We start from the raw sequence: 14,386 nt of genomic DNA on the forward strand, positions 1-14,386 counted from the left end.
GCTGCGGACACAACTGCAAATGTGAAACCAGCCTTAGGCCTCTTTCACACTTCTGTCGCAATGCGTCGTTCTGTGAAAAAAACGCATCCTGCAAAGTTACCCACAGGATGCGTTTTTTTCACATAGACTTGTATTATCGACGCATCGCGATGTATGGACACACGTTCCATACATCGTGCACTGGATGCGTCGGTATTTGGCGGCCCGTCGTTACGAAAAAACGTTCAATGTAACTTTTTTTGTCCGTCTTAACCGCCATTTCCGACCGTACATGCACGGCCGGAACTCCGCCCCCTCCTCCCCGGAACTCACAATGGGCAGCGGATGCGTCTGAAAACTACAACCGCTGCCCACATTGTGCACAATTATGCACAACATCCGTCGGTACGTGGGGCCGACGGTTTACGACAGCCCCGTACCGACGGAAATGTGAAAGAGGCCTTACTGATCCAGTCATGTGCGGATTACATGCGTTCCTGCTGCAGAAATTCACTAAAACGGCATATATGTTTTTTTTACCTGCTGATTTTCCTCATCTAATTCCAGTATATGGGGAAAATCTGCAAATAAAACACATATTTACCGCAAGAGATATTGTCATGTAAAATTGTGAATTAAAAAAAAACACACTGTAGGTCAAATTATGCTGTATAAAAATGCACAGTGGGCATGAAATTTCAATACATGCAATTCACTTTTCTGAAACTAGGTTTCTGCGTGTTTTTTTTTTGCGCAACGAAAATGCGCGGCATCAAAGCGCATCTCATACTCATCATGGAAACGTAGTCCTAAAGGGAACCTGTCACCCTTCCCCCAGGCGTTTTTAACTAAAAGAGCCACCTTGTGCAGCAGTAATGCTGCATTCTGACAAGGTGGCTCTTTTAGTTCTGGGTGCTGTAACTGCCAAAATAATCAGTTTTGTAATTTGTCCAAAATACCTTTTCTTCAGTCCTGGAGGCAGGCGTTTCCCCCCTGCTGCAGACGCCACACAGCCGTCACTCAAATCTTTTTGGCGCCGGGCGCCGCCTCCTCACCGCTGTTTTGAAATGATCCTGCGCTCTTTTCTCCTGCCTTGGGCAGGCGCAGTGAGCGCTGCCCGTCTGTCCTCATATGCAGCCCAGCTGACTGCGCATGTGCGGTCGCCCTTCCTGTGAATCCCAGCCCAGTAGTATGAATAAATCAGAAGACACTGTGGGGCTGGGATTCACAGGCAGGGCGGCCGCACAGGTGTAGTCAGCTGGGCTGCATATGAGGACAGACGGGCAGCGCTCACTGCGCCTGCCCAAGGCAGGAGAAAAGAGCGCAGGCGCCGGCTCATTTCAAAACAGCGGTGAGGAGGCGGCGCCCGGTGCCAAGAAGATTTGAGTGACGGCCGTGTGGCGTCTGCAGCAGGGGGAAAGGCCTGCCTCCAGGACTGAAGAAAAGGTGTTTCTGACAAATTATAAAACTGATTATTTCGGCAGTTACAGCACCCAGAACTAAAAGAGCCACCTTGTCAGAATGCAGCATTACTGCTGCACAAGGTGGCTCTTTTAGTTAAAAACGCCTGGGGGGGGGGGTGACAGGTTCCCTTTAAGCCAAAACTACCACGCCAGAAGTCTTTTTGGTGTTTTTTGCCGAATGTATCATGCTATAGTTGTGATGGATTTAACTTCATTTCTCTTTCCAGGAGAGCATAAAACATGAAAAAACACTATATATATATATATATATATATATATATATATATATATATATATATATATATATATATATATATATATATATATATATATATATATATAATTTTATGTTACAAGCAAAACAACAAAAGTGGTGGAGGAAAACCCTGTATGTACGAAGCCTAAAAGTCTTTCGGACCAGACCAATCCAGACCTGCACGGCAGAGAGTCTGCGCCAGAAATAAGTTCTTATTCATGCTCCAAGTATTTCTTGTTTATTTAGCGCGGGTGACAAAACGTTTTGTGCTTTCAACGGTGGTAATAAAATTTGGGTTGCGTCCAGAATTCACTATTTATACTGTGTTATTCATTGAGCCCTGTGGGCAGCGGGAAGACAAGTACAACCATATGAAAACTCCTGTGTCATCGACATTTATTTCTGGGGCCCATTGGCTGCAGAGGCTGTGGTAGACGCTGCCATCTGCGCCAAGCGCCTGTGTTTTCATCTATTCAGACTAATCTGCTTCCATTTTGGCAATGGCAGCTGTGCCATGTGTACCAATTGTGTTTTGTGTTTGTATCCTGTTTACATGGAGCATGAGGTATGACATAAGTCCTTTGAGTCGTCCTTTTCTGTGATATGGTTAAAATTTTAATTTCAACTGTTTCTTAGGCCAGTTTCACACGTCAGTGGCTCCAGTACGTGAGGTGACAGTTTCCTCACATACCGGAGACACTGACACACGTAGACACATTAAAATAAATTTGTCTCTGCAGATATCAGCGTATTTTCACGGACCGTGCGTCCATGTGCAAAACACGGAGACATGTCAGTGTTCGTGGGAGCGCACGGATCACATGGACCCGTTAAAGTCAATGGGTGCGTGTAAACACATACCCAACACGGATGCCGTCCGTGTGCGGTCCGTGTGTCATAGGGTTAAAATTAAAACAAATCGTTTCAATACACGGATAGCACACGGACAATAAACATGGACACATGGATGGCCTACGTGCACACACGGACGCGGATAGGTCCGGGACCATTTCTTCCGGTATGGCCGGGATCACACATACGCAAGATACGGCCGAGTCTCGCAGGTGAAATCCCTCCTCTGGCGCCGGCACTTGGGAGCGGAGCGTGCAGCTCCATGTGTTGCTGTGCGGCTGCACGCTCCGCTCTGGAGAGCCAGCGCCAGAGGAGGGATTTCACCTGCGAGACTCGGCCGTATCTCGCGTATGTGTGATCCCGGCCTACCGGAAATATCTGGACGTGTGAGACTGGCCTTAGATGTATGTGCCTGGGGAAGATGGGATGAAAACCAAAATGGCCACCATCTCAGCTGCTGCAGTTGTCATGAATGAAAAATCTGCCGTGCTTCTAGATAAATGCTTTATATGTGGGGTCTGGATTATGGTATATCTGTATGCAGCGGATGTGTATTGATTTATAGTTGCTTTGTTTTACATGGGGACGCATTCATGAGGGAAAATCCATAACAAACAATCACAGAGCAGCTTTCATTTCATATTCTGCTTTTGAAAAATAAAAGCTGAGCTGTAATTACTTGATATTGTATAAATCTGCCTCATTGGGTTTCATATATCAAAAGTGTGTCTGTAAGGCTACTTTTACACTAGCGTCGTGTGACGGACGTCGCAATGCGTCGTTTTGGAGAAAAAACGCATCCTGCAAAGTTGCCCGCAGGATGCGTTTTTTCTCCATAGACTTGCATTAGCGACGCATTGCAACGTATGGCCACACGTCGCATCCGTCGTGCGACGGATGCGTCGTGTTTTGGCGGACCGTCGGCACAAAAAAAGTTACATGTAACTTTTTTTGTGCGTCGTGTCTGCCCCCTCCTCCCCAGACATTACAATGGGGCAGCGGATACGTTGTAAAACTGCATCCACTGCCCACGTTGTGCTACATTAACACACTGTCCGTCGATATGTCGGGCCGACAGTTTGCCACGGCCCGTACTGACGGACTAGTGTGAAAGTAGCCTTAGAAACGGGCCTTAGCAACCAAACAACAAGGCAGCTTGGTTCCAGAAACGGCACAAACAATTTCCACAGATCATGTATGCTATCACAACTCAGCTTCAATGGAGGTGAGCTGCAAAATCAGACTCCATACAAAAGAGGTGTGGAGTTTTTCTGGAACAATTCTACCACGTTCTTCGAATTACATCCCTTTTTAGTTCTCCCTTGGTGTCCAGAGATGCTCACTTGCGGAGACGCACATGCGACGCATCTCTCCAGACCGCAATATTGTCTATTTATCTTGCGGAGACACGAGCCTCTTCAAGATAAATGTCACTCATGCAATGCATTGGAAGTCGTGAATCCGCACAGTTCAATGAACACATGCGGAATCACCTGCGGTCAATAGACGGCAGCGCTTTGGACACAGCGAACATGTGTTGCGTCCAAACCTCTGCCACTTCCTGAACGTTTGCACATTCCCGTAGTGAGTTTTTGATGTTGCAGATTTTCTGCACCATTTCTGCACCCATTAAGTAAAATAGGATGCTTGCATTTTTCGAAAATATGCATCACAAAAACTCATTGTGGGAACGTAGACTTAAAAAATATCCGGAAAGATCTGCAGGGTATTCACACACACTGTTTTTTTTTCAGGCAGATTCTGCCTGAAAAAATGCTAAACAAAACGTTAAAAATATTGAATATTCGTACAGCAATGTTAAAATGACTTGCAGTGCCTATGTTCTGTCTTTTTAACTGTTTTTCTTAACTCTTAAAGCTGTGCAGCTGCTAAAAGTAGTGACCTGACCATTCTTCAGGGAAGCAGCCACTATTTTATATATAGTTAACAATAAAAAGATGCCGCTGGCAGAGCTGATGCAAAAAAGATGCCAAAGAAGACTCTCAGAAAAAAGCCAGCCAGCGTTCTTGTGCTTCAAGAGCTTTGCGGGTATGCCAGCGCCTATAAGACGCCATGTGCACATGCCCTAAGGGGAATCCATTTCAGCAATCATTGCACTTTTATGAAGAGGTTTTCAGATCTAACGCAGATTTTCAAGTGCTTTCGGACAAGTTTTTGAAACATGTTTCTTTTTTTTTTTTTTTTATATGAATCTGCTTCAAAATCCACCTGAAAAAACTGTGTGATCGTACAAAGGAGAAAAACAGCAACTGAAATTGATTTCATATCCTCGGCATTAATTTACCCTTTGCGATGCAGCATTTTCGCAATGAAATCTGTATCAAAATCAGCATGATTTGGGGCAGAGTTTGCCGATGTCGTCCTGTGTGGACATTCACTAAAAGTTGTGCAATTTTTCTTTAAACTCATTGTTAAAAATAGAGCTCCATATTTTACATAAGGAGGGTCCTCGTGAAATATGGGGCAGTTGTCTGTAGCAACCATTCAAGATGTATTATTATGGTGTCGCTATAATAAAATCAGTGATCTGATTGGCTCCTGTGGGTGACGGCTTGTTGGCCGCACTAATGACGCCCAGAGGTCGGTCAGCTCTGATTCAGTTCCATGTGTTTTGTGCTATTGATTAGATAGCAGGAAAGTGCTGTCTCCTCTACTTATCTGACACTTCCTTGAAGTTCATTGAACGTAAGTTGAAACTGCTCAGCTCCCAATCCTGATAGACTGGGCCTGTCCTACAGGAATTACTGTTTGCTAAGTTGTGTAAACATCCTATTACTGCTGTTACCATTGTGCGGGGCTGCGCCATTGATTTGTGTTTATATCTGTCATTCTCTAACAACACATCATGCATGTAACTTGTATGCTAGGGTCAATACTGTCACTATTAATCATTTCGATTGCCTGGTTGTTTCTGTTTACGGGACTGACACAGTCTCAGGCACGCTCTGTTCATCCTGATCTTCCTAATTCACGAATAGGATTTTAGTATGGCAGTGAAGGCCGGCACCTGCTGAGGCAACGCACTAGTAGAGGGCCAATGAGTCTACATATAAGTGCACATTTCTGATCTAGGGGACATATAGAGCTTTAGGGTCACATCGCCTCATCTGTCTCTTGTTGGGACATATTATGTCTAAGTTGCGATAATGAGCTTGTGACTGAGCGCTCTGCCTGCCACACGTGCCAGTATTGTGCTGCCTGTGTGACCTGAAATCACCCGGGATGCCTAATCCAACCAAAGCACCAGTACCAGCTCGGGTAAGGTTTTTTTATCATTCTGTTAGGTCACGCTGTGTCCTAATGTGACCCTCAAGGGTTGTATCTCCTACGACTTGTTAGAAAATAGCGATTAATCTACCAAGTAATACGACATGGGGAATACATGACCTCCCCAATTGACACAACATGGGGTATATATAACCACCAATTAACATCACATTAAGAATATCCAGTTCTTAAGACCCATTTACACTAGGAAATAATTGGCAAATGATCATTCGGTCCATGTAAGCGTGTCAGCGATGCCACCATGGGCAAGCAAAGCGGTGTAAACTAGTTATCTATCCACAGGATAGGTGATAATGTATTGATTGTTGGGGTCCCACTGCTTGGAATGAGGACATTTTATGCCTGTTTCAATGAAGTGGCAGTGTCCATGCTCGACTACCATTCCATTCACTCTCTACGGGGCTGCCGAGCGCTGCACTCGCCATTCTTCCAGCTGCATATAGAGAATGAATGGAACAGCAGTTGGGCATCCGGCCTGCAGTGCCAGTCTGTAATGAGCATAAACGTTGCTCATGTCCACCATTAGCAGCAGACTTCATAAAGTGTGAGGGTCTCCCAACTCTCTTCTAACAGATCATGTTAAGGTAGATCAGGATTGGGCTATTTAAATCTTGACACTTGATCCTTTTGTTCTTCAGGAGATAAGCCACCGCCAAAGCCATTTGGCAGCAGCTTTCTCTGCTGAACGTTCATGTGTATGGGCAATATCTTATGTACATGGTCATTGATAGTATCTACACCCAGAGTTCTTATTACATATTCTCTGAGTTGTTGTTTTGGCTTTAGTAACAGCGCCACTCTTACCTAGTTGGTTATGTCGGGTAATGCAACTCCTGTGTCTACCAAGCAAATGTGCTAACTTCTATACATTTTTTAGGATATTTTATATAAACAATTATTGGGTCTTTTTGACATTTTTCTCTCATACTTTTTTGGGATGTGAATCTTTGTATACACGGATGTTCTTGATGTTCGGACCTTTCCGGTAATGCCTGGCGTGCAGATCCTGAACCTGACCTATATATAGACTTGCTGTATAATGAGGTGGAGCCGTGAAGTATATTACTGCCGTGTCTACATTGGAGCCATATCCTGGATTGTGTACGTTGCGCTAGTCACGCTCTGCTTATAAATGCTATATGTGCTGTGCTGGAGGGTGTCGACCGTCACGGCTTCTTTTTTTTAGCAGGACTTTGAGAGATTAGGTAGTGACTCAGGATCAACTGACAATTGGGTTAGGGTTATGTGAGGACGTTAATATGATCCGCTGGGGGAGGGAGATGGCAGGCGCACTCCTGTATTGTGTTTGGTATAAATATCCTGGTGTATTGTGTGAGGGGTTCCTAGTATCCGCCTTGGATAATAACTGCTTGGACCCCTTCTAGTGTGCAGATATAGCAGTGCTGATTTTGTGTGGCGCAGCCGAGTCGAGTTTGTAAGTTGTATTGATATAACACTATGGTTTTACAAATTTTATAAAGCAGCCCCTACCCAGGGTGGTTGATATCCTTGTGCCGCTTGCATACGACGACCGATGTGAATAGAGGCCATGACGCCGCAGGGATATCTGTTTCTCCCGCACCTGCGTCTGTGGATTGAGAATAATCACAGTATAATATTATTAGACTTGTCAGATGCCATTAGCTCCACTTCACAATTAGCGCAGACAGTAATTAAGACCCGTCCTCTGATTCATCAGTGTTACCCCCAAGTTATAGACTACATCAGAAAAATTGTTCCTTTGTTTCCATCTCTTTAATTAAGCAAGGCCCAGAGAGGAAGAGCAGCACATTTGTTATCCCTCTTGTCAAAAGTGGCGTCCTTTAATTGTGTGACTGTACCACCGAGGGGAAGCTGCGCTCTAATCAGTCTTCATTGTATACATCTTCCTTATAGAACTCCCCATAGAAACATTTTATTTTATTTTTTTAAATGCTGGCCCTAGATGGCTGTTGCCGAAAAATGCTCATTTGGCACCTGTGGCGCCACTTATCTCTGAAAGAAAATGTACAGGGGTTGTTGTAGGATTTTAAAAAAGTTTCCTAATAGCAGCAAATGGAATAAAGTAAAAAAGAAACAGAAACAAAAAGACAAACTCCTAATAAATAGGCGAGATGTAATTGCCGCCATGTTGTTTCTTATATTAGTAAATCTGCAGGTCCTGATGGTACAGGCGTATTTTCTGTCTATTTGCCATCTGTGTATGTGAAGCTGTGGTATTTGTGGGGAATTTGACTCTTGACACACGGCTTCTAGGGTAAAGGTCAAGCAGCAGTGTCACCGTCTGGCTGAACCGCTGTAATTATGGCTTCCCAACACTTACACAATCAGCCTAAAATCCTAATGTAAGCCACCCGTGATCTAGCAGAGCCGAGTTTGCACACTGAGGTAACATGTGGTCCTGTCAGAAACCACAGTAAGCTTACTAAACAGATTGGTGCGTGGACATATTTGGTGCATCTTTGTCCACCTTTTGGTTGGCTTACTTTACGTGAAATTTTTACACCAAGTTTTTACTACATGTTGTGATATTTGATGACACAGTCCTTTCCGATAAGTCACAGCCACTTGTAAAACCCGGCATAATGTATGCAGTTTTTTTTTTAGTGTTGCCAAACTCCTTTATGGATGAGAAGAATTCATATAGGAGTAACATATTATCTTCTATAGACCTGTAATAATGCGAGAAGGATCAAACAATTTTTAGGGGCAGATACAATTCCACATTTCCAACAATTGCTCTTTGAGTCCAATCTTATGGGCTCATGCAGATGTCAGAACTCAGATCGTGATACACAGACTGGCCATGGGTTTCCCGACCCAGGAGTGACATCTTCATAGAAATACATGAAGCTGTCATTCTCTGGTCAGGAGACCCACGGCTCGGACATATTTGAGTCCTTAGGCCGGTGTGTGGAGCAGTTGATGTAGCAGTGTATTTGATAAGGCGTCCGATTTTGGTGGTGAGCCTCACCTCTTCTACGCGCTTCATAACATAACCACACTCACTTTGTCCGCCCCCTCTCCCACATGCTCTCCTCCATCTGCTTTTTATTTGGACCCTATTGAATTTGGAGATTTGTTCAACTGACAAGCATCTGACCTTATTCGCCCTTGTGAAAATGAAGTTATCAATTATAGTCAGTACCTCTTGCAAGCCTTAAACCATACATGTACAGTACAGGGGTTGTCACCCAGCTTTCCTAGTGCCCTAACTGGTTGAGGTATAGGAGGTAGGGATGTGTCACTACACATTCCTCGTTTCCATTTATCTGGCCATCCTGCTACAGAAACTCCAAAGGGAAACTGATGCCAGTAGTGAATTCATGGATTTCAATGGGACCGTTTCCATTTATCCAGCTTGTCTGTTGTTGCACCACAATGTTTTTAGGGCTGGATCAGAAAACGCTAAGTACAATGTTTTCTAATCCAGCTCTGGACGCCAAACCAGTCCATGAAGTGCTCAATTTTCTATCCGTTGTGTCCGGCTAAGGCAGTAAAAAATCTGACTGGACACCAATGACGTGTAGAAACGAGACAGATCTATCATCCAGGAGTCTGGACTGTGACAACCAATACAGCCACCAGTATATAATGTCCAGGTAGTCGTGCAGCTTTCCCAGTACCCTGAACAGCAGGTCATCCGTAATAACCAGCAGATCAGTTATGTATACTAGATTAGTATGAACTCGCATTACCGGCCATATTATTGCCCTCCATGCCGATATACTGGCTGATAGATCACACTGAATCAGGGCTCATTACAGGAGAGCCGCAGACTCTACTCTGACTCATTTCAGTTTCCGTTGGTAGAAATTTCAGCTTTTGATTTTTTTTTTTTTCTTCCTTTCTTTGAATAGAAATGGTTTTCATGAATATGTCCAGATCTGTCTACAATAGCGGTGCCTCACTGCTTCCTGCTACAGGAAAATTCCTCCAATTCAACACTCAGGGGATCCGGTCAACACATATCATTGGATAAAATTCAGCAATCGGCTTCAATAATAGATCATTTCTATGTAAAATCTAAATTTTACAGCTGGCACGCTAGTTACCTGACAATGCCACCAGGGGGAGCTTACTGCATACTGTCACTACAGTGAGCCCTACAGTAACACAGTATGCAGGGAGCTCTTAAGTTCCCCCTAGTGGTAGCTGTAGGTAGATAAAAAAAAATTACTTTTTAATTCTGAAGCTTTATTTTTTGTGGGGGTTGCTATAAAGATAATTAAAAAAAAACGTCAGCATAGTGCTGGAAATATAAAAATGACATGATGATAGTAGGTAGTGGGTCACTTTAAAGTGACCTTTAAAGTGACCTCAAGATGAGACTTTTTTTGATTTGCAGGTAATGCATCGGGTTTAGCAATGATACAGAATCGGCAGCAGCAATGCTGAGAACCTTGTGTTCATATGGTCTTTGTTACCCTTGGGGTATCCTGCACTATCATGAGTCTCTTTCATCGTTCCATTGCTCAAAAACATGGCCATCCCACAATTGTATATTCTGGATGTATTGAATTCTTCGCCTCTGTGACACAGGGATTATTGTATTACTGTTTGCAGCCATAGAATATATAATAATAATCATTAATTCTTATCTTTTTTTGTTTCTTCTTTTCAGCTATTGAGACCCAGAGCACCAGTTCGGAGGAAATTGTCCCCAGCCCCCCTTCCCCGCCACCTCTCCCCAGAATCTACAAACCCTGTTTTGTGTGTCAAGACAAGAGTTCTGGTTATCACTATGGGGTCAGTGCCTGTGAAGGCTGTAAGGTAAGTACCGGCCGTGTCATTGTAAGGGGGATATAATGCAGATCCTGTATTCTACGGCTTGTACACACTCATATGGGCTGATTCATTAAGCAGTTTACCCTAGAGAAAGTTGTGCAAAAATGTTGCCATAATCACTGTAGGTCGGTGAACCCTAAGGCTATTAATTAGAGTTGCTGACGATCCGCTTTACCAGAGCAGGGATGATCCTGCGTCATCACTTTTCTAAATGCCGGGCCTCGCACAGGGCCGACACTGGCATTGTGCCCCTTGGTACTGCAGATATCTATAGATCCCTATGTTAGAACCTGTCGCTGTCCTGCTGTGGTCTCATTCAGCGCCCAGAAGAGGTTCTTTCTCGTGTAAGGAATCCGCCTGCCCTCGACGCTCTGATGTTCACTCAGCACGAGACCTAAACTCACAGGGTGACAACACAACAGTGTACAATCTCATTATAACGCTGTATTATCTGTAATGCGATATTACATGATGTTCAGATTGTGTAGCTTCAGCAGCTGGGGAGATGTATGCATATATACTTAAAGAAACCTGGCAGGTGATGCAGAGAAAGTATTGTTGCTAGAGCCGCAGATGAGACTAATCCGGCACCAACTCCGGCCGGATCTTCCCTGTGCAGCTGCAGATGATTAACCAGTCTCTCCCTCGCATGTACGTTTCTGATATTGCAAATCAGCCCCATTGAAATCATCTGAGCTACAATACCTAACACAACTAGTGATGAGCGAATATACTCGTTACTCGAGATTTCCCGAGCATGATCGGGTGTCCTCACAGTATTTTTTAGTGCTCGGAGATTTAGTTTTCATCGCCGCAGCTGAATGATTTACAGCTATTAGCCAGCTTGATTACATGTGGGGATTCCCTAGCAACCAGGCAACCCCCACATGTACTTATGCTGGCTAACAGATGTAAATCATTCAGCTGCGTCAACAGAAACTAAATCTCCGAGCACTAAAAAATACTCGGAGACCCCCCCTGAGCGTGCTCTGGAAATCTCGAGTAACGAGTATATTCGCTCATCACTAAACACAACCCATGGCCAGGGGTGGCACGGTTTCTGAAAGAAAAGAGCCATTGTTTGTTTTTTTAATCCTGGACAACCCCTTTAAACTGTAAACAATCCTCCAAGGTGTATGGAGGCCTGCAGACTTGCCCCGACGGATAATGTTGGAGAAGAAAATGGTTGGCTATGCTACGTTTCAGGCCACGTTCACACTTTCAGTATTTGGTCAGTATTTTACCTCAGTATTTCTAAGCCAAAACCAGGAGCGGGTGATAAATACAGATGTGGTGACGTGTTTCTATTATACTTTTCCTCTGATTGTTCCTCTCCTGATTTTGACTTATAAATACTGAGGTAAAATTCTGACCAAATACTGAACGTGTGAACGTGGCCTTACCCAAACACTTTTGTCAACAGCTGTCTAATGTCAATGACAAACATTAGTATATTTCTTATAAGTGTCTGATATGAAGATGCACTGTCCTGGGTACAAATCATCAAAGAAAGTTCTGTACCGGCTTAGAGCAGTCAGGAAAGATGTACAGGTGCTTCTCACAAAATTAGAATATCATCAAAAAGTTAATTTATTTCAGATCTTCATTACAAAAAGTGAAACTCATATATTATATAGAGTCATTACAAACAGAGTGATCTATTTCAAGTGTTTATTTCTGCTAATGTTGATGATTATGGCTTACAGCCAATCAAAATCCAAAAGTCGTTATCTCAGTAAATTAGAATACTTTATAACACCAGCTTGAAAAATGATTTTAAAATCTGAAATGTCGGCCTACTGAAATGTATGGTCAGTAAATGCACTCAATACTGTGGGGGGGGCTCCTTTTGCATCAATTACTGCATCAACGCGGCGTGGCATGGAGGCGACCAGCCTGTGGCACTGCTGAGGTGTTATGGAAGCCAAGGTTGCTTTGATAGCAGCCCTCAGCTCGTCTGCATTGTTGGGTCTGGTGTCTCTCATCTTCCTCTTGACAATATCCCGTAGATTCTCTATGGGGTTAAGGTCAGGCAAGTTTGCTGGCCAATCAAGCACAGTGATATTATTGTTTTTAAACCAGGTATTGGTACTTTTGGCAGTGTGGACAGGTGCCAAGTCCTGCTGGAGAATGAAATTTCCACTCCAAAAAGCTTGTCGGCAGAGGGAAGCATGAAGTGCTCTAAAATTTCCTGGTGGACGACTGCGCTGACTTTGGTCTTGATAAAACAGTGGACCTACACCAGCAAATGACATGGCTCCCCAAACCATCACTGATTGTGGAAACTTTACACTAGACCTCAAGCAGCTTGGATTGTGTGTTTCTCCACTCTTCCTCCAGCCTCTGGAACCTTGATTTCCAAATGAAATACAAAATTTACTTTAATCTGTAAACAACACCTTGGACCACTAAGCAACAGTCAATTTCTTGTTCTCCTTGGCCCAGGTAAGATGATGCTGGTGTTGTCTATTGGTCATGAGTGACTTGACACAAGGAGTGCGACACTTGTAGCTCATGTCCTGGATACTTCCTTATGTGATGGCTCTAGAAGAAATGACTCCAGCAGCAGTCCACTCCTTGTGAATCTCCTCCAAATTTTTGAATTGCCTTTTCTTAACAATCCTTTCAAGGCTGCGGTTATCCCAGTTGCTTGTGCACCTTTTTCTACCACACTGTTTCCTTCCACTCAACTTTCCATTAATATGCTTGGATACAGCACTCTGTGAACAGCCAGCTTCTTTAGCAATGACCTTTTGTGGATTACCCTCCTTGTGAAGTGTGTCAGTTACTGCTTTCTGGACATCTGTCAAGTCAGCAGTCTTCCCCATGATTGTAGAGCCTACTTTAAACGCTTAGGAAGCCTTTGCAGGTGTTTTTTGTTAATTATTCTAATTTACTGAGATGACTTTTTTGATTTCATTGGCAGAAAGCCATAATCATCAAGATTAATCAGAAATAAACACTTGAAATAGATCATTCTGTTTGTAATGACTCAATATAATATATGAGTTTCACTTTTTGTATTGAAGAACTGAAATAAATTAACTTTTTGATGATATTCTAATTTTGTGAGAAACACCTATATTTGTTCAAATCTGAAGAGAGCGGTATTCTGAATGCAGCTCAGGAGTATAATATAGACCTTGGTAGATAATTGCAAAGTGCATTTGCTGGAGGAATTCATAAGTCTGCAGTCACACAGTTTTTGAAGGACCGAGTAGGGAGGTTGTTCCAAACATCTTGAGGAACTAACCACAGATCTTCTGTGGATGTAGGCCCATGCAAAACCTTCTGTCTCTCCATGTAATCACACAGACGCAATAATGTGGAGATCAGGACTCTGTGGGGGGGGGCAGATCATCACTTCCAGGAATCCTTGATCTTCCGTATTGTAACTTTTCTGCTGCAGAATACATTTAAAGTCAGTCAGAGGCCTCCCTGATGGTATCGCATGATGGATAAGTGGCTTATTGTATTTCTTAGCTTTACGTGACACCTAGAAATGGGCAACATTGAGAAACCTAGACGTAGTGGTCAGTCAAGGAAACTTGGCGCAGCAGATGAAAATACATCACGCCTACTTTCAGTCAAAATCAGACGATGTCCAGCAGTGCCATCAGCTCAGAACTGTGGCAACCTGTGGTAACTTGCTATACCTATCTACTGTTTGGAGAAGTCTGATCACATGTAGTCTGCATGGAAGAATTGCTGTCAAAACTGATATTTTCGACATTGAAAT

The 14,386-nt window shown here is 43.6% G+C and overlaps 1 protein-coding gene across 6 annotated transcripts in view; it reads left to right on the top strand.

The window, feature by feature from the left end:
- RARA (retinoic acid receptor alpha) overlaps positions 1-14,386 on the top strand; it is a 143,910-nt gene that overhangs the window by 116,679 nt on the left and 12,845 nt on the right. For 3 of the 6 annotated variants that reach the window (XM_077252391.1, XM_077252392.1, XM_077252393.1), the window contains one exon: positions 10,484-10,632. In XM_077252391.1, coding sequence (XP_077108506.1) covers positions 10,484-10,632 — 149 coding nt within the window. Of the gene's footprint in view, positions 1-1,201; positions 1,426-5,113; positions 5,257-7,069; positions 7,295-10,483; positions 10,633-14,386 lie in introns of those variants that run through there. The other 3 variants (XM_077252394.1, XM_077252396.1, XM_077252395.1) reach the window with 3 other exon arrangements.

The sequence above is a fragment of the Ranitomeya variabilis genome, chromosome 4, assembly GCF_051348905.1.
Source record: "Ranitomeya variabilis isolate aRanVar5 chromosome 4, aRanVar5.hap1, whole genome shotgun sequence".
NCBI classification, from domain to species: Eukaryota; Metazoa; Chordata; class Amphibia; order Anura; family Dendrobatidae; genus Ranitomeya; species Ranitomeya variabilis.